This window comes from Capronia coronata, assembly GCF_000585585.1.
Source record: "Capronia coronata CBS 617.96 chromosome Unknown acBCG-supercont1.4, whole genome shotgun sequence".
NCBI classification, from domain to species: domain Eukaryota; kingdom Fungi; phylum Ascomycota; class Eurotiomycetes; order Chaetothyriales; family Herpotrichiellaceae; genus Capronia; species Capronia coronata.
The window spans coordinates 583,615-607,155 of NW_006912896.1; the positions used below are offsets into that span (position 1 = coordinate 583,615).

At 52.2% G+C, this 23,541-nt stretch overlaps 10 protein-coding genes across 10 annotated transcripts; 8 read left to right on the top strand and 2 right to left on the bottom strand.

Annotated features, from left to right (window-relative positions):
* Positions 1–420: 420 nt before the first annotated feature.
* A1O1_04777 (uncharacterized protein) lies at positions 421–1,825 on the bottom strand (the record flags this gene model as incomplete). Its single annotated transcript, XM_007725666.1, has 2 exons — positions 421–1,566; positions 1,634–1,825. 2 exons carry the CDS (start codon positions 1,823–1,825, stop codon positions 421–423), a joined length of 1,338 nt encoding a protein of 445 aa, XP_007723856.1.
* Positions 1,826–2,398: 573 nt separating this feature from the next.
* Positions 2,399–3,097, top strand: A1O1_04778 (uncharacterized protein; the record flags this gene model as incomplete). The annotated part of the gene is made up of 3 exons (XM_007725667.1): positions 2,399–2,484; positions 2,552–2,829; positions 2,889–3,097. The coding sequence occupies 3 exons, from the start codon at positions 2,399–2,401 to the stop codon at positions 3,095–3,097; spliced, it is 573 nt and encodes a 190-aa protein (XP_007723857.1).
* A 2,211-nt stretch (positions 3,098–5,308) lies between these two features.
* On the top strand, positions 5,309–6,544 carry A1O1_04779 (uncharacterized protein; the record flags this gene model as incomplete). Its single annotated transcript, XM_007725668.1, has 3 exons — positions 5,309–5,774; positions 5,865–5,950; positions 6,020–6,544. 3 exons carry the CDS (start codon positions 5,309–5,311, stop codon positions 6,542–6,544), a joined length of 1,077 nt encoding a protein of 358 aa, XP_007723858.1.
* Positions 6,545–7,309: 765 nt separating this feature from the next.
* On the top strand, positions 7,310–8,547 carry A1O1_04780 (xylan 1,4-beta-xylosidase; the record flags this gene model as incomplete). Its single annotated transcript, XM_007725669.1, has 2 exons — positions 7,310–7,399; positions 7,594–8,547. 2 exons carry the CDS (start codon positions 7,310–7,312, stop codon positions 8,545–8,547), a joined length of 1,044 nt encoding a protein of 347 aa, XP_007723859.1.
* Positions 8,548–10,439: 1,892 nt separating this feature from the next.
* On the bottom strand, positions 10,440–11,092 carry A1O1_04781 (uncharacterized protein; the record flags this gene model as incomplete). The annotated part of the gene is made up of 3 exons (XM_007725670.1): positions 10,440–10,610; positions 10,789–10,838; positions 10,963–11,092. 3 exons carry the CDS (start codon positions 11,090–11,092, stop codon positions 10,440–10,442), a joined length of 351 nt encoding a protein of 116 aa, XP_007723860.1.
* A 927-nt stretch (positions 11,093–12,019) lies between these two features.
* Positions 12,020–12,643, top strand: A1O1_04782 (uncharacterized protein; the record flags this gene model as incomplete). The annotated part of the gene is made up of 1 exon (XM_007725671.1): positions 12,020–12,643. The coding sequence occupies one exon, from the start codon at positions 12,020–12,022 to the stop codon at positions 12,641–12,643; it is 624 nt and encodes a 207-aa protein (XP_007723861.1).
* Positions 12,644–14,876: 2,233 nt separating this feature from the next.
* Positions 14,877–16,903, top strand: A1O1_04783 (uncharacterized protein; the record flags this gene model as incomplete). The annotated part of the gene is made up of 7 exons (XM_007725672.1): positions 14,877–14,886; positions 14,949–15,175; positions 15,224–15,341; positions 15,407–16,058; positions 16,122–16,304; positions 16,385–16,616; positions 16,682–16,903. The coding sequence occupies 7 exons, from the start codon at positions 14,877–14,879 to the stop codon at positions 16,901–16,903; spliced, it is 1,644 nt and encodes a 547-aa protein (XP_007723862.1).
* A 635-nt stretch (positions 16,904–17,538) lies between these two features.
* Positions 17,539–19,223, top strand: A1O1_04784 (protein arginine N-methyltransferase 3; the record flags this gene model as incomplete). Its single annotated transcript, XM_007725673.1, has 2 exons — positions 17,539–17,761; positions 17,833–19,223. The coding sequence occupies 2 exons, from the start codon at positions 17,539–17,541 to the stop codon at positions 19,221–19,223; spliced, it is 1,614 nt and encodes a 537-aa protein (XP_007723863.1).
* An 869-nt stretch (positions 19,224–20,092) lies between these two features.
* Positions 20,093–21,316, top strand: A1O1_04785 (uncharacterized protein; the record flags this gene model as incomplete). Its single annotated transcript, XM_007725674.1, has 1 exon — positions 20,093–21,316. One exon carries the CDS (start codon positions 20,093–20,095, stop codon positions 21,314–21,316), a length of 1,224 nt encoding a protein of 407 aa, XP_007723864.1.
* A 1,082-nt stretch (positions 21,317–22,398) lies between these two features.
* A1O1_04786 (uncharacterized protein) lies at positions 22,399–23,172 on the top strand (the record flags this gene model as incomplete). The annotated part of the gene is made up of 1 exon (XM_007725675.1): positions 22,399–23,172. The coding sequence occupies one exon, from the start codon at positions 22,399–22,401 to the stop codon at positions 23,170–23,172; it is 774 nt and encodes a 257-aa protein (XP_007723865.1).
* Positions 23,173–23,541: the final 369 nt, after the last annotated feature.

Sequence of the window (23,541 nt, forward strand, 5' to 3'; positions counted from 1 at the left end):
TGCTCACCCCTTGGTCAAACCACCACGTGTCAATATCTTTTCGTGTGTCACAGCCCGCATGTTCGCACATGGAATGGATACTTTTGAAGAATGGTCTTGGCGAGGAGCACTCGATCCCATCAGTGAACCGTATAGCCTCTAAGTCATGCTAATCGATGGTCGTGGCCGTGCTTGTTCGGCTGGTGCGCCGGGGTTTGATGGAGTCAAATCGGTCGACCGGAGGCATGATCAGCTCGGCGGTTGGCCGAAAACATGTCATCTTCAGGTCTTGTTCTGTGACTCGGATACGCCTCGCCCGTGATTTGCTCCGTCTCCATCAAACGCGCGGAGGGAGTAGGAGTGAGCAGATCCGGCGGTGATCTTCATGGGATCCGTGAGGAAGAAGGATGAATGAAACTCGGCCAGGGCAAATGCGGCAGCTCAGCCTTCCATCTCTTCGTCTTCATCGTCTTCAGCTTCCACTTCATCGTCACCAACGACGTCGTTAACATCATCCCAGTCTTCGAGCTCATCGCTATCCCACTCCTCTTCGTCATCGTCGTCTTCACCATCTGCACCACCACCTCCAGCGTTCGCCTTTGTATTCTTTTTGAGCATCTTCTTCCGTTCGACATTCTCTTTCTGCTGTTTCTTGCGCGCCTCTTTCTCTTTCCGCCTCTGCTCCCACTTCTCATCCAATTCCTTCTCCTCGACCTTTGTCTTCTTGACGAATTCATTCCACATCACTCGACCCTCGCAGATGCCTTCTTCCACTTTCACCATACGCAGCCGCATGCGCGGGCCCAACTCGACCAGTTTGACCGCTCGTTTCTCGACGTTGGAGCCAGCATCTGCTGCTTTTGCCTTGTCCTTTTCGCCGTCCTGCTGTTTCTGTTGTTCTCGTCGGCTCAGCACGCGCTGCGTGGTGGACTGCAGCACCTCGACCTCGGCGTCGGTGTCCAGCTCGGTCTCACTGGCCGAGGTATATCCGCCGGCGGCTGGATCCAGGATGTAGTCCGCCACATCGTCCAGTTTGCCCAGGTTGGGTAGAGCGCCCGTCTTCTTCTCTCTCAGCCGCTGTTCGCTGGGGTCGAATCTGCGGACTCGTTTCGAGACACCGGCTTTGCGAGTCGTGATTGCATAGTGTCGCAGGCTGATCACATACGTCCCGTCTGCCTGGGATTCACGGTTCAACAGCAGAATCCGCTTGATCGAGTTTAACGATGTGGTCTGAGGGCTGATCGGAGGAAAGATGCCCTGGAACACGGTCGTTGTTAGGGACTCGAGTTGTTTCTTGATCGGGTCTGCATTAGGCTCTCCTGCCGTCTGTGAGGTGAAGTTATTCATGACCAGCAACGGCGCATGAAGATATTCCTTTCCACCGCCGCGCGGATGTTTCTGGGCTTTGGCGATATCTTTGGCCAGCGCATATCGCTCGACTCGGAAAGTGATGGTCGGACCGCGAGGGGCCAGCGCGACTCTAAAGTGCACGTTGCCGGTCTTGGATCGCGAAAACAGGAACAGGTGTGTTACCCCCAGTGGGCCAGCCATGGCGATATAGTCTTTTAATTTGTTCGCTTTCCGTTCCTGGCGGGTTGAAAGTCAACACCAGAAGAAAGCAGGGGGAGTTTGGAGGGATGGAAAGAAGCCTTACCTTCAGTCTACTCGCAGTGTCCGGTTCCATCACGGTCCGGAAATCCTTCGCCAGCTGGGTGACGCTGGGCCCGACGTCGCCAGCGCCCATTCGGATGACCATGCTCTTCGGGTGTCGGTTTGCTTGACCAGGCTTCCCCGGTACATCGTTGCTCGGGACATGCGTCCTCTTCTTCTTCCTTGTCTTGGCCATGGCTGTCGTGTGGTAGGGGAAGTAAAGCGAAAGAAGTAAGAGAGACAGAGAGGGTCAAGTCGCCCTGGGCACGCAGTTTGAAGGCTCTAGGATTCCCTCCACTTGAAATTTTTGGCTTATCGATAAGGGAAAGATTGCTACTGCGGAGCGCGAAGCTGATGATGCCTGTGCTCTGCTGGCAACGGCGGCGCAGACGTAGCCATTGCGCATCTACTTTAACCACTGCACCCAACGATCGACTTCAGCTAAGAAAAGATGATGCTACAACTTGCTACAGCGGTGATCCCTGTTTTCGCCAACCAAGAAACCCCAGACATTGGCCTAATGTCCCCTGACTTCACACTGCGGCTTTGAATCGCATTTCCTTCTCCAGCATCGTCATGACTGCCCTATGGACGGCTGCCCAGTGTATACGAGACTTCTCGTTACGTCACGGTTGTTGAGGCTGTTTCCAAGATGCGGGTGATGTCTGCGTTCATGACATGCAGTGCTCTCCGCTTTCTGTGACTCGTATTTGATATCTGCTGATCGTTTGACTGATTGATCTGACTGAACTAACCTGGAGAAATCACAATGGTCAAAGTAGCAGAGAACAGAGTCATTGACCTTGATCTACTTCCAGGCAATCCCAAAGGCGAGGAGCTCGCTGAACAGACCAAGTAACCGAGCCCCCTTACTGCCTCCCGGATTTGACAGTCAATCCGGCGGAGACTGACTTGCTTATAGAGCTGCAATCGCCGGCAAAATCCCTCAAGACCAGGCTCAAGGAATCTCATCGAACACACAGAGCGCCGTAGCTGCTCTCGGAGGCACCGTTGGAGGCGGAGTCAAAGGAGTCGTGGACACACTTGGAAACTCAGTCGGTGCACTGGGCGAAGGGTTGACTGGCACTGTCCAAGGTGTAGGTGACGGTGTTGGAAGCACAGTCCAATTTGCAGGAGGTGCTCTCGGTGCTGGAGCTGGCAAAGTCGGCGGCATGTTTTCAGGAAGCAAAGGCAGTGAAGGTAAGAAGTGTTGACGTTGGATCTGGGTCTCATAGCATGCTGACACTCATGTCCTCCAGAGGCCCTTGAAGCCCACAAAAGCAGACTGCAAGAAGCATCAGAAGACTCGAAGGAGATCACGTCGGACCTGGAGGACACAGTTGCGGAGCACAGCAAAGATGCCACGGCTGCTGCCAAAGACACGGCTCAGGATACCGCTGACACGGTCAGTGGAGGGGCAGAGCATACGGAGGACAAGGTGACAGGAGTCTCGTCTTCTTCCTCATAATGCCAGTCTGATCACTGTATTGTCGGTCCTCGTAGGAGGGCTATGCAGTCATGTGAACGATATCTTGTTTATCTTATGTATACGAGACCTATGTACTTGGCTTTGCAGAACCCTCCCCATTGAACAGCGTTGAATACTTTCTTTCCATCAACCCGTGGTTGAAGCACTTTAGCTTTCAGTAGCAGCAGGGCAAACTGCTCATTGACCATCTCCGTCGAATCCTGGCTCCTTGGCCGCCCTCCTCGTCGTCACCACGTGCAGGTTGGAAAAGGCGCTGTGGGCGCAGTGGGCGCGTCTGTACCTAGGTAGACTCAGGATGACTGACTCATTCACCCGAAAATCCTCGATAGGCAAACACGCGCCCTCTCCTCTCTTTTCCTAGCAAGGAAGTCCACTGCCGCAGGATCGCTGGGTCAGCATGCACGGCTTGGATGGAGCGTCTCCTGGAGAAGTCAATTCGAGCTGCTCGATCCTACGTCGACGGCCATTGGAAGCAACTGACTCAAGAGGATCAATGGCCATCTTGATGGTGGCATCCTCTATGGCGTGCAGCGCACATTGAAAAGAGACCTAAACCTCAAGAGTACTTTCCATGCGTTTTCGTCCATGGCCATTTCCACCATGCCAGTGTAGCCGCCTGCGTTGTACGTCTTGATGGCATCACGAATCGCTATCATCTTCTCCTCCATCGACGCAACCTTTCCCAGATGAGGCGAGATGAAGCCAGACGATGGTAATCGCAAGAGCCTCACTCAGCAATCCTGTGGCATTGCCCTGAGCGGGGCGATGGATCTCTCCGCCGGGGGACTGGGATATCCAGGACGCTCATCTTTTTCAATGCCGCAGAGTTGCACCATGTGGTATGCAAGTCCTTAGAAGCGATAAGACCGTTTCATTCAGACCGTTCAACGCACTCGTCAGGGCCTCACCACCGGTCATGAAGTGCATCCAGCCACGGCACAAGATGCGTGATCTGGCCCGATCTTTGCCCTCAGCTTCTCATGTCCGGACTTGAATGTCTTCAAGGGTTTGGCAATGCTCCAGACTTATCTTCTGCAGCGGCGCTCCGAACATCAAAAGATGCATGGGCCCGTCAATAAAGCCAGGGCCCAATGTCTGCCCTCAAGATTGGACTACGTCGGCGCCAATCTCTATGGCGCCAACCACTTCACCATCGGGATGCGAGCTAACATGTTCTATCAGGTCGCTGTTGATAACAACGCACGTATTCTGGAGCTGCTCGGACTAAAGGCCGGTCAACACCCGGCCAATTTTCAGGACTGTTCGCATTATACGGAACTCGAATTCAGCGACAGGCGGTCTGTGTCAACGAGTCGTCTCCACATATTCTTTTTACAGCCGACAACCTTCGTTACAAGGGCAAATGAGCTTGTCGCAGAGAAGCTTTTTCGGCAGCCGATCTCGCTTGCTCGAGCGTCCTTTCGTGTTGGCTGATTCACACAACTGTCTGCTCGGTTTTATCCTCATTATTGGAGCTCTGCAACTCTTTGACATGAGTGCCATCATTTCCACTCCATCACCTTCTTTACATGTGTCCTGGAGTACAATACAGCAGGCTTCGTTCCGCCTTACGTCTTGGGCATTACCAAAAGGACCATTTTTCATGTCCTCAAGGTTCGCGCCTGGAACTCGGATTGACCAGGATGTTCGCGGCTACCGGCACGATCGGCGAAACTTTCTTATCTCAGGTATTCTTCTACTAGGTATAAGCTAGGTACCTACTGGGGAGCCTACAGATTACACATTATTACACCAGGGACCGAGCAAGCAGCAAAACCACGCGTTATCCACTGCTGTGGACCTTTGCACCACGAGCTGTTTGTTGTGGTTGATATATTTAGCTGACAAGAACATCCACTTTTCGGTCTAAGGCGAGCTCTGTGAGACATCCTTGCACTGCTTGGGACAAGTTCTGTTCTTTGGCTCCGCGGGATGGTGGGTTTAAGCTGTCAAAAGGTCAACCGCTCCTATCAGAAGAGAGCTGCCCCTGACCCACCGATGTCCTCAACAACACCTGGAAATCACAAATCTCATGATGATTGATTGATCAGAGTCCCAGGCGAAGCGGAGACTGAAGAAGAGATTAGAGCCTACGGTCCAGAAAGTATTTATCGTCGCACTCCCCAAGTCCCGACCGCACGAAGGGAAGAGCTTGCAAGGTTTTATCCGGATTTCACTCGTTTAATCAAAATGCTTTTCACCTCGAGCTCAAGGCTCGCCCTGGCCGGTCTGGCCCTTAATTGCGCGGTCTCTACTGCCAGCGAAATCGACGTTCTCGACAAGAGACAGGACAGCTGCAAGGACGTGCATATCTTCCTCGCAAAGGGAAACAACGAACCCTACCCAGGCCGACAGGGCAAACTGGCCGGTGCGATTTGTTACGGCCTGGACAGCTGCGACTATGAGGACATCCAGTACTACAACCCGGTGGACTCCCCCTATTGCGACTCTGTCACCCAGGGTGTACAGGATGGCGTCTCGCAGATCACAGCATATGCTTCGCGCTGTCCGAATTCGAAGCTGGTAGTCAGCGGTTACTCTCAGGGTGCCCATGTCGTGGGCGATGTCCTCGGTGGTGGCGGTGGTTACTTTTTCAACGAGTGCACCGAGCCATCCGTTGGAGGCTTGGATCCCACAACGAGTCCAGGAGACAAAAGTAAGCCATACCCACGCGCTGCGGACTTCTGAGAGACGAGAGGGCTCTACAACATGCACGTTTGCTAATCAGCATACCTTGTGATCACAGTTGTCGCAGTCACGCTGTTCGGTGATGTTCGCCACACGGCTGGACAGCCATACAACGTGTTATCTGGCGCAGATGCCAACGGTGCTGTAAGTGAACAACACAGCTTGCTCGCAACCGTCCTCAATACTGTTTACTAACACGGTCTTCTTGCGCAGGCCCCCCGGACTGACGGACAACTGACCAGCCTCAACCGCTACTCCAGCCTCCTCCGATCCTACTGCGTGGCCACCGACCCCGTCTGCGCCGCTTCTTATGGATCTGACAACAGCAGCACTCATTTGACCTACTTTGACATCTACACCGATGATGCGGCGTCGTGGATCAAGGAGATGATCAACAAGGCAGAGGAGAGCAGCTCAACAACCTCGTCCGTGGCAGCATCTACGACGAGCACCGCCGGCACCGCGAGCACGAGCAGCGCCAGTGCTGCCGTTACCACCGCTGTTGGCTGGGCTCCGTATGGAAACTCGACAGGCAACTCGACAACCAGCCACGCATCCATGTCTACATCAGTCTTGGCCACCGCCGTGGGCACCTCTGGAGTTGCAACCGGTACTGCAGGCTCCGAGACGCCGTCAGCCTCTCCCACCGGCGTCGCGGTGCTCAACGGTGCCTCGCGTCTGCAAAGCGTTGGGGGTGTCGTTCTGTCCATCATGGGCTTCCTCGCTTTCTCCTTGTGAACATTGTGAACACTGAGCTTGCATGGACTTGGAGACTTGGATTTCGACTTGACTTTGACGTGGGAAACAGTAATTATTGTAATATTCTTCCTGACGGTTTCCAGGCTTCAAGCGGTTCAGCCTTTTGTTCGGCATACGAGGGGATTTATACGGACCACGAGATCATGTCCTCGACAAAAGATGGTCGCATCGCATTATAGATGGGTGGCTTTCTGCATTGTACTTATTTTGCAGCATCATCAAGGTGGGCAAGCCTGGTGGACGGTTATAAAACAAGCGCGCATACAGTCTGGTTTGCCCTTGGATAATTCTGGTTATGGCCGCATAGCCGTTCGAAGCAATGCTTTCACTCACAATACCTAATCTTGCGACAAACTTGCACTGTGTTTGTTACGATTGGCTGCTCATGACCATCCCCGGATGATTCTGTGGACGGACGTGTCTCCCCGGGGCCCCAGCGGCTGAAGAGCCTTGAGACCCCTGCCGACACCTTATATCTACTCTTCACATCTCCGAGTCTCCTCGCCTCCTCACCCCAAACTTTGGTCTGTCCCTTGACCCGGGTAATTCTGGCTAAATGCCTTGACGCTAGGCCGTCCCCTGCAGTATATGATACGACGATGGCAGTCTCCTTCGCAAGATATTAAATGCCAGACGGGGAGGGCAATGGGATGTTCTACATTCGACCTCGAGGTCCCGTCCATCTTGTTTCGACACCGGATTATCCATCGAGTTGTCGGGGCGTGAATATCTTGATATAGAACGATGACCCAAGAGCCGCTAGTGACCCATATCTACACCGCAGACCCTTCAGCGCATGTCTTTGAGGGCAGGATCTATGTCTACCCATCTCATGTGAGTTTCCTGGTCCTCGAACGAAGAGATTCGATCGCCATACAGGAAGTTGTGGACAAGATTCTATTTCCTCTTCAGCGACCATCAGAGACACCATCTGTCTCTTCTCTCCGGTCTGCTTTTGAGGGAAACCAACACCCCCTATCAAGCCAATACCAGAGAATCCATATTTAACCATTTACTCATTCTTCCAGGATCGCGAAACAGACATCCAATTCAACGACAATGGCGACCAGTACGACATGGTCGACTACCACGTCCTCTCGCTCTCGCAGGTCGGGGGCCCCGTGACCGACCACGGCATCGCCCTCCAAGCCGACAACGTCCCATGGGTATCGAAACAACTCTGGGCCCCCGACGCGGCGACCAAGAACGGCAAATACTATCTCTACTTCCCGGCCCGGGACAAGCAGGGGATCTTCCGCATCGGTGTCGCCGTCAGCGCTGTGCCTGCCGGACCATTCCTTCCCGACCCCGAACCTATACCGGGAAGCTATAGTATCGATCCAGCGAGTTTTGTGGACGACGGGGATGGCCAGGCGTATCTATACTTCGGAGGCCTCTGGGGCGGTCAGTTGCAATGCTGGTCGACGGAGCATGGCGCCGACTGTGGGACTGAAAGTAAAAGTGAAAGTGAAGGAGAAAGAGAAAGAGAAACCAGATTCGACGCATCAAAGGCTGGACCCCAAGAGCCCAAAGGTGTCGACAAACCGGCCCTGTTACCCCGTGTCGCGAAACTGTCGGAGGACATGCACTCATTCGCGTCGTCCGTCCTGGAGATTGAGATCCTCGATCCGGAAACAGGCAAATTACTCGCCGCGGACGACCATAATCGACGCTTCTTCGAGGCCGCGTGGATGCACAAGTACCGTGGGAAATACTATTTCAGCTACTCCACGGGTGACACGCATTACGTGGTCTACGCGATCGGCGAGAGTCCGTTGGGCCCGTTCACTTACGCGGGACGGATTCTCGAGCCTGTGCTGGGCTGGACGACGCATCATAGTATCGTCGAGTTCGGGGGCCGCTGGTGGTTGTTTTATCATGACTGTACGCTGAGTCGAGGCGTGGATCATTTGAGGAGTGTCAAGATGCGGGAGATTGTTTATGATGAGCAGGGCAAAATCTCTTTGAAGGAGAAACAGTGATGGCCGAGATTGGGCTTGTTGGAGAGGGTTGGGGGTGCTTGTTGCGACATGTCCTCGGGAAGATATCGTAGTACATTGCATTCATTTCTATATTCGTGTTGCAGACTTGCAGTGCTATACTCTGTACTCTGCAATGTTGTATATTGCTGTCACAGAGTATTCTGTACATTATACACTGTACATTTGTATCCGACAAGGCTGTGGATCCCTGAGAGAGCTCCACTTTCCCCGAGCCTTCCGACGAAAAAAAGTTCAGGAAAAAGAGAAGCACAAATAGTAATGACACCGAGGCAATTACCTACATAGGCAAGTAGGAAGATAGATGTGGTGCATGCTAAAAATAAGAATGACAAGCTCTATTGATTTTTCTACTCCGTTCGCACAATAAGCCTAAGCGTTTCTGTGGCGGCTGCTGAAGCCGGTAGGCTCAATTGGATCTTGCCCCGGTGCGTTGAGACATATGTCTTACTTACTTTATTGCTCTGTAGCTAGTAGTAGAAGAGAAGAAATCATCCCGAATCCGCCATAAATATGATCGGTAATCCAATCCCCCACCTCAAATACTTCGTATCCATTCACGCCCTCTCGCTCCATACCGACTCTGTAGACCTGTATCCGAGCTCACGCTAGGTTGTCAGGCTCTTCGGTCTTCGCTCTTCGGTTCTGGATGCAGAGACTGTGGAGAGGTACCAGAATAACAGCTCCATGTCCGAATTCGCTCCCACTGACCCACGCCATTTCTTGTAGGTACAGACAGATCAAGCCATTCTTTTCCCGAAGGTTCAATCTGGTCCAGAAACAGCTTCACGACCCACTTATCTATTCGAGCACCTTTGTTCATGTCTCTTTCGGGATCAATGATGAGTCTTCCTAGCCTCGAGACCGGTGTCAAGTCCCTTTTAGTGGTTCTTCCCGTCGCATTTCACGCTGTCAATTGTTTACAAGTACATACAGAGCATACAGTCCGATTCCCACTGATGGCCATACATCCAGTCAAAGTGGCTTCTCCATCTGGCGGGTATACGCCAACACAATCCCCATCTCAGACCTGACCAGATCCTCCGCTACCATTAGACGACCAGACGCATAGATCATCTTCTGCACGTCAGTCGGGTCAGTGTCCCGCCCATGTATCCGGGACAGGACCCTTTCCTTGAGCGCCGTGAATTGTTTTGGTCTTTCTTCTTTTGTTTATTGGCCTCCCCGACGCCCAATTGCATTGCATTGCTCGGCCAATTTCGCCCTCCTCTCCGCACCGTCTCTTTGCCTGATTTCCCATATCTGTAGAGTTTCATTGCTTTATTTATATCCGCCGAGCTATTCCCCAGGAGGAAGATGCGTGAACACCACCATCACCACCACCCACAAGATGGAAAGCAAGCGGTGTCAAAGCTTGAGCAGCGAGAAGATGGACAGAGTAGCCACCAATCCGTCGAACCGGATCGGAAGAGGTTGATAGGAGACTCAATTCCCATTTCAAACGCACCTCCGCCCGTTCCGGCATGAGAACTCATCATGCGATGGAACATAGGATAAAAAAAGAAAGAAAGGAATCCGCAAAAAGACATTGACCCAAAAGGGTTTTGCTCGGACCCTTTGGTATGTGGGCCGCCAAAATTGACATTCAACGCTGAGTTGGTGGGAGATGTTTCCTCTAGATCTAGCTCTTTCGGTTTCTATTCAACAACTGAGCCCTTTCGGGCCCCATCCAACTTTTCTAGACTTTCACTTTATTTCAGAAGCCCGAGTCATCTCAAAACTGTCTCCCATGCTGTCTCAACTGTAACGATACTCAAGGTTGTCCGTGACAACAGGTGATTGTTCCTTCAGCACGACACCCTCCGGACTACCTGAGGAATTTGGAGTATCCGGCCTGTAGACAAAACTCCAGTTCATCCTAGTAGCCTAGGAATCTGCTCCTTCAAATACTCGACCACAGCATCTGGACCTTTCTCGACCTGCAATCCCTGGGGGATAGCGTGTGTCTTGATCCCAGGGACAAGGTCTTTCCCGATCTGTTGAATACGTGCACTCTCTTCGGGAGTCCACATCGAGGCGCAGAACTAGTTTTGACGTGGAATCAGTGCCAATTCGTAGCCGTGATCAAGAAGACAACAGCGACGTCAGTTATTGAGCCTCAACCAGGCTGGCCGACTTTGTCTACAAAATCGTAGACGGCGGCGATAAAGGAGAAGCTTATAGAGCAAGCAAATGTTGTCTGAATACCAGAGCTGGACTTACCAATAGATCCGGCTTGATCTCTTTCACAGTGGGCTCGACTGCGTCGATAGCTATTAAGGGCCATCAGTCAGCATGGTAAAAGTTATCGGTCATACCGGCCACAGTAACACCCTTGAGCTGGTGGCCTGTTCTGTTTGCTTGCAATAGTAAGACCGGGATCCCTTCAAGACCTACTGTCGCAATTCGCCATATGTTGTATGGTATATTGGTCTTTCAGGTCTTCGACCACTCGGCCAATCAGTCGCTTCGCTCGCTCCGGTGCCGTGTTCACCGTCACAAGTTTGTAGGGGCCTTTGGGTGCCATGGTGGACGGGACTTCTAGGGGTAGTTGTTTGCTAAATAATTCGACCGAAGAAAAGATTCCTGGTCGTCCGTTCGCCAAAAGGTTGCTGGTCAGTGGTCACACAGGGTCCACGTCCTGTTTGGGCCCCGCGTCGTCGTAGCGTATACACAATACTCGACAAAGTCAATGTCCCGAAAGCAATGAAACCATGAACTCAGATCTGGGCATGTATCGGTGGTGCCACTGCATGGGGTCGGTCCTCCACGGAAGAGCGATTGCGGGACAATAATGCCATAGTTGCCACAGTTTCCAGATCTCAAGTACGTACGTCCGTATATCAAAAAGATCGTACAATGCGGGGAGTTTGGAGAAGACGGCAGCAGTCCCACGATAGGGGTCTTTAATCAGCAGTGACAGCATCGCTCATGGTTCGTCACTACAAACCTTTATCTTTATGAAGTCGCTCAAATTCGTCGTCACCTGTGGCGTAAAGAAGAATATCCCGACCCGTCGGCCGAATGACATGGGAGAGCTGTCAGGGAGGCAGATTAGGTCATGATGACCCCGAGGCTTGCCTTGACCCGGCGTACAGTATCTTTGGTATCTATTTGAGGCGTCCATTGTGGCAGTGCCATCACCCAAAGGAACGATATTCCGGTGAGGCTCTCAACTGCCCACGAATAAGAACAGGGAGGGAATCGGGATGACCTACATTCTCCACGACCCTGGCATCGATACTCCATCTACAGCTGGCAGAGCCGAGGCTTAAGCCCTTCAACAAGTTCATTCTTGCATACAATTTGCCTTCTACGGCGATGATTGTTAATAAAGCGAACAGAACTAAAACAGGACATGGTATAACGACTTGGAATCCTTATCTCACTCTGAAGATCCACAAAGGCTTCAAAGCTCAGTCAACCCGCCCAGTCCTTTGGGCAAAACAACAATATGGACAGTCAACCAACTTATAACCTCAAAATCTTCTCCTATGGACGATCATTCGGCCGCATGGAAGAACCGAGCAGTCGCCAACAACAAATGAAATATTCCCTAACAGACCTGCCAAACCCGCCGGCCGAGCTGAGGCGGGACAGCACGGGTCTCGATCTTCCTGTACAAACGGCAGTTCTTGCAACGAACGGCGCTGAAGGCCGACTAAAGAAAATGATCTGTTCGATCGAGGCCAAGATAGAGGATATGGAGAACGTCGTTTCCTCCGGAACTGAAACCCAAAGCGAAACCCAGGATACACTGGTCGTCGCCGTGGCCTGTGTCAGCGGCAAGCACCGTAGCGTCACATTCGTCGAGAAATTGTATCAGCATTTCGACGAGAAGAAACGACAAGGCTGGCATGTCTCGATGGAGCATCGTGATCTAGCTGTTCACGACAGCAGTCTGAGTCCCAGCGCCACGGGCGGCGACATGGGTGTCCCCCATAGTAGCTTGGGGCTTCCCGCAACGGGTGCAGTCTTGTCCCTGGACCCGAGAAAGCAGATGCTGGACGAAGCACTGATAAGGGAAAAGGTTCAAGCCATGACGGGCTTGGATGAGCAGAAAGGGACAGGATCGTGATATACAAAAGCAGGAAGCTGACAAGTGACAAGTCCGCCTTCTAAGCCTAGACTCCTAGAGTCGGCAAGGAAAGACTGTCCAACTTTGAAAACCTGTGGAGGGTATACAGAAGCACACTGTCGGGCGTCAAATATCCTGGCAGACTTGCCACCGTCATTGCATTGCTATGGGGTGTTCCTGTCTTCCTGAAATATTTGTCCCTTGCGGGGCACCTCTTGATATCGACCTACACGAACGACCTTGAGCTCGCACGGGAAGTCGCAATCCAGGCAGCCGCGGCATAATCTTGAGCAGACGGTGGTTACGTTGACCTCAGAACTATCGGTCATCGAAACTAGGCCATCGTCAATACGTCAGACGCAGTTTTGTGACCATGTACTGTCTCCGGACGTAGAAGGATACCTTGTCGCCGCCCTTGGCAAGCAGAAGCCATCGTCGTCGGCAAAATGAACAAAAGTGTGTGGCTTGACATACAAGTGGCTCAAGTTGCCTACGAATTCGAGGCGTGACGATTCGATAGACACTTCGGCCGACCTGCGCAAAATCGGTGGGGACATTAGCACCCATAAAAGAGCAGTCGAGATGACATTGAACTCGGTGACATCTCATTTTTCGACCGACGGCGTACGAAGAGACCGCCATGCCTGCGTCCAGCACAACGATGTCCATCGGGTGCCTCTCGTTCGAGGACCGCCTGCCCAAACGCTTTGACGGATGCGAATGTGTCTGCTGGCGGGTGACAGGCCAACCACCCATCATGCTGATGTCCATCTTCTCTGGATGGGGAGTCGTCAGCGCGAAAAGTGCCAGCGTGGGTTGAATGCTGGATGGTGAAATATTGATATGTCGACAGGGAGCGCTTCAAATGGGAGAAGAGCACTTGATTTTGCGACCATTTCAGGGCTGACTTCACTTCCACAAAAGGTTCTAAACTGATCTCCGAGTCCAAGACCAAACCTCAAGCGTGCAGACACTGCGCTTTTCAGCACGAGTCCACATCGGTCCCGAAATAATGAGGATGGAAGATGAAGGGGGCGGTTCTGATCTCCTCGAACCTACCAAGCTCTCCTTGCCTAGAATCGAAAAATCTTTCCACGCAGAGCCAGTCCCAGGCCCAGACAACACCTATACCGAGGTTCAAAGCTGTGGCTCAGATATCGAAGATCGCATATCGACAGCCTGACCGTCTACTCGGGTTCCAGCAGCACAGGGGTGTTTCTCCCTGTGGTTATAGGCAGGGATTCTCCACGGCAATCGAACTTTGTTTACAAATCCCCATTTTCTCGCAATCTGGGGAACACAGAAGGTCCGTGGGGCACGGAAATACGCATCGCGCTACTACTAACTACCGACATTGACAGCTGGAAGGAATGGGATAAAGATGGCCGATTTTGGATACTTCATGCCTGAGTCTTTACCATACACTAGATGGCCCAGACTTCAAGGAGTGTCAACCCCACAGCATATTTGGACAAGATGATGAACCTTCTGTTCAACAGATCAACTTGGTGACCGACGTCTATAGAGTCAAGTACGCTTACCGGTGGCCCACAAGCTGATGGGTCAAATGAGGTTCAACTTCCCACTGGCGGGCCCCACGATTCTACTAGGGGTCACATCTGCACTCTCTAGCTCTGGACGCTGCTACGGATGCTCCTATCATGCGTCTCAAGCCTGAGCACAGCATTGGAAATCTGGTGAGATCCAAGGCCTTCGCTAGTCATATCGCATGAGATACATCATACGATTCCTCCAGTCGCCTCTCTTCGTCTCGTCTGGTCATCACGAACATGGGGATTTCCCGGTTATGTTATTGAGCGGTAGTTGGGATTCCCAGTATCTGCCGAAGCTGGCCAAGCAAAAGTGGCAGAGTCTCAAACATAGAGTTTGCTCGGTACATGCCACCAACGGCGTCCTTCCCCATGGGGCATGATTGGGGAAGAAGACCCATCCCTTGCGAGACGATGCCCACCGTCGTGATGTTGTCTTCAATCTTGCTGAACGAGTTGGACTCTTCGGGTAGAGTTTCGCTCGTTGCGGGGTTCAGGACAGCGAGGATAAGTACTGCTCTAGGCCTGTCCAGAATTGAAAGACAGGTCGTCTTCCTGGCGAATCAAGGGATTCACGATCTCTCACCCCGCTGATCAGTCAACCTCGCCGAACTACTGTTCAAGCAGCAACAGCATTGTATAGCTCAGACGGGGTGCAGAGCGTTTGCTCATCAACAGGCAGGATGGGTCTCGGTGTTTTGGAGGGCAAGGACTCTTCATCTTCTCTTGTACTATTCTGACCTAGCATGTCGCAGATAACAAGCTGGACCATGTGCCTGGCACGGTGTTGTTGAATGATGAAGCTGCTCATGCTGTGGTGATCACCCTGGGCCTTAAGCACGGCAAAGGCAACGATGCTCATATTGTGCTGTCACCTCAACCGAGCGAGGACCCCAATGACCCCTTGAACTGGCCATTGTGGAAGAAGGAGCTTCTTATTGCCATTCTCTGCTTGGGAGCCATGCTAAACGCGGGGACCAATGTAAGCGACAAAAGTCCAAGATTCGAGCATTCATGCTGACCTAGACAGGGACCCCTCCTCAACGCCTCCTACTTCTCGATGGCAGAGCAGATCAACACGTCTTTGACAACTGTTGTCTTGGTTTCTGGGTACAACCTGCTCGCCGCTGGATGCTCCGGGCCGTTTGGTTCGTCCACTGAAAAACTCGACTCTTCGGCAGGTAACAACAAGTCTAACATGTCTCGAACATAGTGTGTGCATTCAGCCGCAAGTATGGCAAGAGACCCGTCTTTATCGTCTCTACACTCTTCGACATCATTGGCACGGCAGTTGGCGAAGCCAAAATCTCCTATAACTACCTGCTGGCCGCACGTATCATCCAAGGCTTCTCGACTTCGGCATTCGAGTCACTCATTGTGGCAACGGTCGGGGACATCTACTTTGTACATCAACGCGGTCTGCGGATTGCCATCATCAATTTCATTCTCAACTCCGCCTCCAGTCTCGCATCCATCATCTGCGGCCAAGTCTTCCAAAGTCTCGGCTGGCTATGGCTGTTTCACTTGTTCCAGATCTTCCTGGTTCTACAATTTGTGCTGATGTTCCTATTCTGCCCGGAAACAACTTACATCAGAGACAGACGCTACGACACGGATCTCAACCGTGACGAGAAGCTTGAAGAACTAGCGGTCTTTGAACACGCCCACAAGGAGAATGTCGGGGAGCCAGGCCAGGGTGAAACAATGGGTATCCCCAAGAAAAAAACTTTTGTTCAAGAGCTGGCACTCTGGACTGGCGTCTATTCACAGGATAGTCTTTTCAAATATCTGCTCGGCCCCTTCCTGGCTCTCCTCAATCCTGCGGCATGTTACGCAATCATCACGTCTGGTCTTTTGAATAGCTGGTAAGAGATTGACATGAACCAAAACTTCGGTCATGAATGCAGCCAGCTCATGTTTGTGGCTAGGTACGTCGGTTCGGCCATCATCCTGGCTGGCATCTTCACTGGCCCGCCATGGAATTTCGACGCTGCACATATTGGATACATCGGTGTTGGTCCATTCGTTGGTGGGTTTATTGGTTCCCTGGTCTCTGGAATCACGGGAGACTACGTTATCAAGTATATGACTCGGAAGAATAAGGGTGTTTAGTACGTGGCCCCTAATCATCCATGATTCTTGTGGCGGTCATTGAACCCTTCGGTGGTACTAACAGAATTTCCTTTGACAGTGAACCCGAATACCGTCTAGTATTCATGATCCCAGCCTGCATTGCCTGCGGCCTGGGCATGTTTTTGTTTGGCTACACCATGGCAGCCGGGTCGCCTGCCGAACTTTGCTCTTTTCTTCAAGGTGTGATGATGGTCGGCGTCTTGATCGGGATTTTCTCAACCTTGTCGTACGGTCTGGACTCTTTTCGAAGCCAGAGCAACGAGATTTTTGTCATGAACATGCTATTCAAGGTGAGTAGAGCGACGCCCGGGTTTGTCTCAGATTGGAACTCTGACGCTCTTAACACACTTATCAGAACTTCATGTTCTATGGTCTCTCGAACTTCGCCAATGACTGGGTTGCCGACAGCGGGCCAGAACAGATCATGTATGTTTTCGGCGGCACATCGATCTTCCTGTCCCTGCTCGCCATCCCTGTGTATGTTTGGGGAAAGCGCCTCAGGAGCTGGTGGGCAAGGCATGATTTGTTCGTCGTTCTCAGGATGGAGACTCATGGCCCAGTAAACGAGATGGGTTAAGCACAGTCGCTGGATCAGCATTCACACAACCATTAGGAGGATGGCACGATAGCCACTTTTCTATCCATCAAACACTGGCTAACTGGTGAGGCCGTTCGCGAGGTGCATATTTGTGGTGACGTTTGTATTTTCTTACATTTTATCCGGAGACCCCTGAGGCTGGCATTCACGCCTGGAACTGCTTTGGTCTTAGGAAAAATACGACGATCTTATCCCTTTTCTTCTTCCACCCTCCTGTCAGCTCAGTTTGCAATTACTAAGAAGTTGAGGCTTAGGTCAAGGGTGCAACTACTGCAACTGCCTGAGCTAATCCAGCGGCGTGGGCGCTAGATATCATTGGAGCGTCGACTATTTCCTTCTCCTTCCCTCCCCCTGAAAAGCGTGCCAAAGCTTCATAGGCACACAACTGTAATCGATACATTCGGGCAGAAATCCAGGCGCTTGATATGTGACAAGCGTATCCCACCAAGGCTGTGAACTCCAGGGGTTGATGTTGCGGATCAGAAGTTACAGTCCACCGTAGTCTTGGCGGAGTTGGAGATCGAATTTTGTCCGAAAGTTTGAAGTTTCAACAAGTTGAACTAACAATCTCGAAATCGGAATAAGGCGCATCACTGCCCTTCAAGTCAATGACTATGGCGCCATCAAGAGATCTGGACGATGTCAGCGACTCCTCTTCCGTTTCGGATCCTCTCGACACCAGAGACGACGAAGGATGGGAGGATGTGGAACCGGATGAAGAGACCGTGACAGTCTTGTCTTTGTTTGACGAGGAGACTTTTCCCGATGCCAGAAGCATGCTGCTTTATTGCCGAGACCACCACGGATTTGATATCTGGAAACTAAGGCAAGACTCTGGTGAATACTGCTATGCTAGCTTATGATGACATGTCACCGGGAACAGCACTAACGGATGTGCATTTCAATAGATCTTGATTTCCTTGGACTCATCAAACTTGTCAACTACATCCGATCGGAAGTCCAGGCTGGCAAGACTCACCCGGACGTCTCGTCCAAAGCGATCTTCGAGGATGACAAGTATCTCAAGCCTGTCCTGGAGAATGACTCGCTACTGTACAGCCTGGATGATATCTTCGACGACGCAGCAAGCTTGACACCGGCCAGCGAAGTCGAACAGCTTCGAGAACAACTGGCGAACTTGCAATCTCACTTTACTGCGTACCGCGAAGAAGTACAGAAGGCTATGCTAGACCGACTTGACTCGCCAGATGCAAAGACGGAATCGAGCAACGTCCAACAAGCCCGACCGAGTAATGGGACAGGATCTTCCGACAACGACTATTTCAAGTCCTATTCGTACAATGCGATCCACGAGTCCATGATCAAAGATCGAATCCGGACCGACTCTTACCGCGACTTCATCTACGACCACAAAGACCTGTTCAAGGACAAAGTCGTGCTCGACGTCGGCTGCGGCACGGGGATCTTGTCCATGTTCTGCGCAAAGGCTGGCGCCAAGCTGGTCATTGCAGTGGACAATTCAGACATCATCGACAAAGCTCGCGAAAACGTGTTCCGAAATGGCCTGCAGTCCATCGTGAAGTGTCTGAGAGGCAAAATCGAGGAGGTCAATATGCCTGTGCCCCAAGTGGACGTGATCGTCAGTGAATGGATGGGATACTGTCTCCTGTACGAATCTATGCTCGACTCGGTCCTCTACGCACGCGACAAGTACCTTGCCCCTGATGGCCTGATGGTCCCGTCTCACGCGACACTGCGGATTGCGCCACTTGCCGACTCGGATCTGAAAGCGTCACACATCGATTTCTGGCGCGACGTCTACGGGTTCGACATGGCTGCCATGCTGGAGCGGGCGCATGAAGAAGTGGTCGTCCGCGTGACGGACGAGAAGGAGCTGGCTGGGGATAGCTACCCGTTCCTCGAGCTCGATCTGCACACGACGACCGTGGAAGACCTGACCTTCACCAAACCGTTCAAGACGACGTGGAAGGAAGGGTTTCGCGTTCTCGAGGGGTTCGTGGTCTGGTTCGACATCATCTTCGCAGAAGCTCGGACGGATGGCAGAGTCAAGCCCGGAATGACGGCCGCAGAGGCGAAAGAGAAGGGTCTCATCGCCTTCTCGACAGGACCCTATTCCGAAGCTACGCATTGGCAGCAGGGGATCTTGCTGATTGAGGATCCAACGGATGGATTTCGTGCGGGCGAAGAGTTGTGCGGCGAGATCAAGTATGTCAGGAAGCAGGGGCGGGAACGTTCGTTGGAGATTGAGGTTTCTTGGGCCAAAGGGGGGAAGACCGGAAAACAAGAGGTCAAGAAGCAGATGTGGGTGCTTGATTAGATGGATTGATATCTGGAATCCTCATCCTAACGGGACAGGTCATCGTGCCACATTCGAAGCATCTCCTGACTACCGTGACCAAGTAAAGCGCTCCCGTAGTAGTATCATCTGTCCGTTCGAGATTAACGGACGAGCAAGAGATACGTCTGCTCCTGTGGAAGATGCTGCTTGCGAAATGAAACGAGGATCCATAGCACACGGGCGGCATACGGGCTTGCCGCGGCTGACCCAAAGCGCGAGCGGAAATGCGGACAGCGGAAAGCGCAAAGCGGAATCAAATGTGGATGTGCCCTGGAAATGAAAGGGACATCTTCGGACGTGTAGTATTTATATCAGTCTTCTGTCATCCAGCATTAGATTCAATCGATCCTGCCAATTCCCTGGTTCTTTCTTCGTTCTCAAGTCTGTTGAAGCGCGTATCATCTGGTCTCTCCTGGACCTAACTACACAATTGCGCGCGAATCGACTCGATTAGATCGACACTTGCGAGTGCAAGCTTCCCCATACTCAATTTCCGAAAGAGTATTCCTCGACAAGCGATATCTCCTATTGCCGACTTCGAAAGGGACCAGAAAGAGACGAGAGACATCTTCGTCTCAAACTACTAGTACGCAGACGGGTCGCCAAAGGGAGAAAGGGCTCTCGGGGACATTTATATCATACCGTCTGCAAAGACATAGACAAGCTCGACAGTCACCACCATCAACACCACCACTCTTCGATCTCTTTCATCTGGTGCAGTCACCATATCTACTCTCTCCGAATATCTCCAACGAGCGTTGTGCTCTATCTATATATCTTCTTTGCCTCAATCTATCTTGGGTCCATCCGTCAGAATCCGGTTCCCCTAGTCCCAGACGAATCTCAACATGTCCACACAGCCCTCCCTTGCTGCTGCTGCTGCTGCTTCTTCTTCTTCTTCTCAACCCACGACATCTACAAGGATTGAGCTGTACCAACCCACCCTCAAGACCGTCCCCGCGGCCATTTCCGCCCTGTTGGCTGAATACTCCGGGATCCCGCCCGAGGCGCAGAAAGCACATATCACAGCCGTCCGGGACCGGGCGTACGCAACACATCCGTACCCGTGTCTCGGCCGGTGGCGGTTCCTGGAACTCGATCTGGCCAGCCATCCACTCTACCATGGCGAGATACTGGCTGCTCTGGCCAAACGTAGACTCCAACCTGAAACTAAAGCCCATGTGGTGGTGGACGTCACCGACACCGACAACAACAACATCAACGACTGGATCTTTCTCGATCTAGGCTGCTGTCTAGGCCAAGACCTGCGCAAACTCATCTACGACGGCGCCGACATCCGTCGACTCTACGGGGCCGACTTGACCCCGGCGTTCGTGGAGATCGGATACGCCCTGTTCCGCGACGAGGACCGGTTCCCGCGCGCCCAACACTTCATCACGCCCGCGGACGTGTTTGATTTCTCGGAGGACAGCGAACTCAGTCGGCGGTGTGATGGGCGCGTCGGGATCCTGCATTGCTGCGCGGTGTTTCATCTGTTTGGGCTGGAGTTGCAGAAAGTCGTTGCGCGGCGATGTTTGAAGTTGGTTGATCGAGGGAAGAAGGAGGCGACGGAAAAGAAGACGGAGGAGAAGCCGACAACGACGACAACGACAACGACAACGACAACGTCAACGTCAACGTCAAGCGGGATCTCGGATAAAAGAGTTCTCATATGTGGTGCGCAAACGGCGAATGTTCGGGCAGGCGAATATCCTCGTGGTCGGGCAGGGGCTGACGGTCAGGTCAGATACCGCTTCCGCCATAACGAGCAGAGCTGGAGAGAGATGTGGGAGGGAGTGATTGGCCAGGATGAGGGGTGGAGGGAGAGAATCGTCAAGATCGATGTCCATGCTGTCTTGGAGGAGAGGATGTTTGGTGACGAGACGCAAGCCAGCAGCACTGGTGATGGTACTGGAACTGGCTCTGGTAGTGGTACTGGTGCTGATAGCGGTATGCGTGCTGTACCTCCTCCTGGTAAGGAGAGTGAGATGATCAATTCGCAAAGACAGATTGGGAGTGTCGAGGAGGGATTTCGGTGGATGAAGTGGTGGGTTTGGATCGAATTCGCATAGATAGATAGGAGGTCTATATATACCTACCTACCTACCTGATACACCTCCTTTACTTTACCTTGCCTTGACCATACGCGATACGGTATACCGGTCTGTACCTAGCTAGCAAGTAATGAAGCAGACAAAGACATGATTGCTTCTAGAGTTTGTGTAACTTGCTTGACTGGATGGTATCTTCATTCTTGCCATACTAGTATCGTACTCACTATTACTATCTCGACGGAGGCTGAGTGCTGCCATGATGGTGGGGTAAAGCAAGGGGGTAGGTCGCGAGGCAAGGCTGAGTGAACAAGGGGTGCACCAATACTAGTTAGTAAAGTAGTATAAACACTGTCCACGCCAACGATGAAGTAAGTACCTCAAGTAAAAACGGCATAGGGCCCGTAGATATCAGACACTGACAGTAGTATCACGATACCTTTAGATAACATCGCTGTTTTGAATAGTTTCCACGCCCTCGGCACGTTGCATATTTGACATCTCGCCTGACACTTGAGTTCATTTCCCAATTCCAAGCACGCGCATAAGCCGCAGACTACTGCACGCTTGAGAGAAGGCTATCTCCCGCGATGGAGGCACTACCTATGCAATGATGAGCTGGCACTGCATTCTAGTACCCATCACTTGTGGAGTTTGTTTATCTTTACTTTAGGTCAGCGCGTGGTTTGCAGTGAAACGGAAACGTCGCACATCACGAATCAATTTCCTGCCGGAAGTGAATAGGGTCTGTACAGCGTAGTGTACTAGTATGCGCTCCAAGACGCGCGATTGGGGCCTCTCAAGGCGACAAGACAACACGACACGGGTGAGCGCCGAACCTTGACATTCGTCTTCACGACCCAAACCGGTTGAACCCGATGTCACTTGACTTTTAGTGCTGCAGTGAGTGAATGGTGACTGATGACTGGGTAGATACGGACGTAGTTAAATAGGTGTGTGGACAAGATACGGACGTAGTTAAATAAGGTAAGTGCGTAGTTAGATACGTACATAAGGTAGTCTACGAACGAAACTCTCCCTTCGGTCAACCCAGGACTGCTTCGCTGTGAGCAAGACCGGCATCTCAGACCTTATCAGCCACAATGTCGTCGACTTCTTCGCCTACCGAGTCCACGTCCACGTCGGGGACGTCGACTGCACCAGCCCAAGGGCTTCTCTGGGTGACGACGAGCGTGCTGAACAAGGAGCTGCCGCCTTCCCTTCTCGACGACTGGTACGACGAGCACAAGGATGATGTCCTCAACTGTCCCGGAAACGGCGGTCTGTTTCTTCGATACAAGAATCTAGACCCGGCGGCAGATGCATATGCCGACCCCAAGTTTGCCGATCGATTCACTCCCGACGCGTCGATGAAGAACATTTCAGACGCGCGCTGGCCCTACCTTGCGCTGGTCAAGCTGAGCGATTTGAACTGGTTGACCAGCCAGCAATTCCTCGATATGCCGAGAGTCTCGAAAGTGCTGCCTCGAGAGCCGGACGGGTCCATGGGAAGCGCGTTCACTTGTTGGCATGCCGGACTGCGCAGCTATGAGACTGTAGGAAAGCTGGCGGATGCATCAGGCAAGACTACCAGAGCGAAATATCTTCTGAGCGTGCAGACGCGTGACGCGGACAATTCTACCTTTGCGGCCCTGGACGAGAAATACTCCGCGTTACCTGGCTTTCGAGGCTCGATCAAGTTCAAGAAGGTCGATGGCTTGTTGGAGTTCCAAGAGCCTGGGGCTTTGCCGGTTGGCCTTGCGCTATATGAGTTTGATGGCGAAGAGCCTCCTGCTTCAACCGTGGACACAGACCATGTCAAGGCGGACGTGTGGGAGTTGACTATGGAGGCGGGCGACCTGTCACTCGGTTTGTAGGGGTCAGAGCAGCGCCGAGGTGTTCCCTGTATAGATTCTTCCTGCCATATTCCACTCATACACAAACAACAGGTATCATATCAGTCCTTCTCTTGTAACATCGCGTCGAACCGGGACGAAATGCGGAAGAGGGCTACTAGCGAATCGGAGAATCGGAGTGCACGCATGGCAAATCGTATAGGAGGTTAGTGCGTCGTGAAAGAGGAAGCTGATGGGGGTGGTAGAGGAAATGCCGGGGTAGAGGAAATGCCGGGGTAGAGGAGTGACAGGATTCGAGAGCAGGGCCTGTTGCATCATAAGACGTAAACCAGGCACACGAGGCTCATCAATGAGGTAATTATGAGGTGAGAGATGATCCCAGATTGCTAG